General features: G+C 30.8%; 1 protein-coding gene across 1 annotated transcript; it reads right to left on the bottom strand.

The window, feature by feature from the left end:
* Window positions 1-988: 988 nt before the first annotated feature.
* On the bottom strand, window positions 989-2,281 carry LOC123261422. The gene is made up of 2 exons (XM_044723014.1): window positions 1,784-2,281; window positions 989-1,732 (listed from the first exon to the last, which is right to left on the bottom strand). Exons 1-2 carry the CDS (start codon window positions 2,279-2,281, stop codon window positions 989-991), a joined length of 1,242 nt encoding a protein of 413 aa, XP_044578949.1.

Below are 2,281 nucleotides of genomic sequence, written 5' to 3'. Positions count from 1 at the left end.
ATGATTTTTTTTAATCTTATTATTTTTTCATATATTAGTGAAAAAAATTTTTTCAGGCCTTACAAGGAATAGTATATAATATTTTTCTACCTATTCAGTGGTTTTCTAACATGGTTGCAATTTTGCAATACATAAATGATGAATTTGATGAGATAATTTCAAGAAGGGAGACTTTTCATGGATCTCGCTTTCAAGTAGATAATATCATTACACGATTGGAGATCAACCACAACAAGTTAACATGGAAATTTCGAGTAATTAATATTGAATCATTTGATATTCATTATTTTGTTTTAATGATCTACTAGTAGGAAATTGTAAAGATTCATTGCTATTTAAAAAGGAAATAATTCTATCATTTGGTAAGTTGATTAATATTATAATTACTATTTATAAATATAATTTTTTTTATAGCCTCTCGTTCGATAATGTTCCTGAAATACAACGTACTTTGGCCAAGAAGATGGATTGAGACTTATTCAATCTCAAGTCTATCTTTGTACATCGAGCGACAATTGGAGAACATTGTGATGCGCGGTGATGACATCAATGGGTGCACCTTCAGTGTGGATGATGATCAAGCCACCCTGATTATCACTGATGAAATTTTGCGTTGGTCGTTTGAGTTAATCAATGTTACAGACCCTGAGCCTCCAATCATGGTCAACGGTTGGCGGTTTAACAGAATCCAAATAATGTTGTATCAACATTGGTGGGTTATTAATGTTTATATACCGCAACAGGAGCGAGAGGAACAAGAGGAACAAGAGAGACAAGCAGCACAAGATAGTCTCCAAGATCGAGATTTAGAGTGTTTGCATGAAATGCTTGACGATTCTTCTATTGACTTATCAGACTTATCAGATGTAGAAACGGTTATTGTAAGTGATTGCGATTAAAAAGATATTTATTTCATTTTTTATGTGTTTAAATAAGAAAAATCAAAATTTTTTTTAAACTAAAATTTTATTAATAAAATTAAACATTTTTATAAATCAGTTTTATTAATCCAGCTATTATGGGTGGTGTCAAATCCCAACCATTTAACATAATATTTACTTCCTTTCTTTTTTACAATTTTTTCAACTAGGTACACATCAGGGTGTTTTGTTTTGCTGAGTTCTTCACTGTAGAATGCTCCTTCAATTGGCTGATCCTGGTAATCCGCAAGTTTGTACGTCGTTGGATTCGTATTCTGCACCTTGTTTATTGTAAATATTTCAGTTGTCCAGTTTGCTGTGTAACCTTTTTCGTACACATTTTTGTACTTGCTAATTCTTACTTTATCTCCAACTTTAAATTTATTTTTAAGTAATTTTTTTCTCAGCGTAGTAAGAGGTTGGTAAATACTCTTCTTCAAGTCTTGTTCATTATCAACAGTTACATCTGCTGGTTTCATTTTTATTGTTCTATGTTTAGTGTTGTTGTAAGTATTCACTAAATCATCAATCATGTCGATCCACTTATAAGTACCACGAGCAGTGAATTTTCGCCACATATTAGTTTTAAGTGTTCTATTAAATCTTTCACATATAGATGCTTTCAAATTACTAAATGTTGAGTACATATTGATTTTATACTTTTTCATAAGATTACGGAATTCTTGATTATAAAATTCTTTGCCTTGATCAACATGCAGATTTTGTGGAATTCTTCCGTGTTTTAATATAGAATCCATTGCTTTGGTTACATCATTAGCACTTTTATTATTTATAGGTACAGCCCAAGCGTACTTGGAAAATATATCAATCACTGTTAGTAAATATTTATAATTATTATTTACTTTTGAATAAGGAATCATTTCAACTAAATCAGCTTGCCAAGTCTCATCAAGTCCTCGAATATCAACATGACGGCGTTGATAATTTTTACGAGCTGGTCTGTGAAGTTCATATGCTATTACCGATTTTTTATCTTCCATTTTTTTTCCTAATTCTTCTTGTTTCGGTTTCTTTCTTTTTAATTCTTGATTTTCTTTTTTCAACAAATCAAGAGAAGTCCTCAATGATACAACTTCTGAATGTAAATAGGAAATAATTTCTGATTGATCTTCTCTTATAGTCCTCTCTAATAAAGATAATTCTTTATTTATAAAATCACGCATAAATTTCAATGTTATCGCGTCATTATCGTTCACTGGTTGTCCAACTTCACATAATCTTTTGTTTTCTAAATCATATTGTCCGTTGGAATTTATTTTAAATCCTCTTCCTGGAGCTCCTGGAGGTCCACTAACAACTGCTACAGTTTTCAAAGAACGTCCAAATATATCAATACTCAT

The sequence above is a fragment of the Cotesia glomerata genome, linkage group LG3 (genome assembly GCF_020080835.1).
Source record: "Cotesia glomerata isolate CgM1 linkage group LG3, MPM_Cglom_v2.3, whole genome shotgun sequence".
NCBI lineage: Eukaryota > Metazoa > Arthropoda > Insecta > Hymenoptera > Braconidae > Cotesia > Cotesia glomerata.
This window is presented reverse-complemented; position numbering and strand designations above follow the sequence as displayed.

What these genes read in the sequence shown, in the direction of transcription:
- LOC123261422 (XM_044723014.1), bottom strand. Translation starts at nt 2,281, where the DNA reads ATGAGTATTGATATATTTGGACGTTCTTTGAAAACTGTAGCAGTTGTT. An exon ending in AAATGATTCCTTATTCAAAA is followed by an intron (nt 1,733 to 1,783) that starts GTAAATAATAAT and finishes ATATTTTCCAAG; the next exon opens with TACGCTTGGGCTGTACCTAT.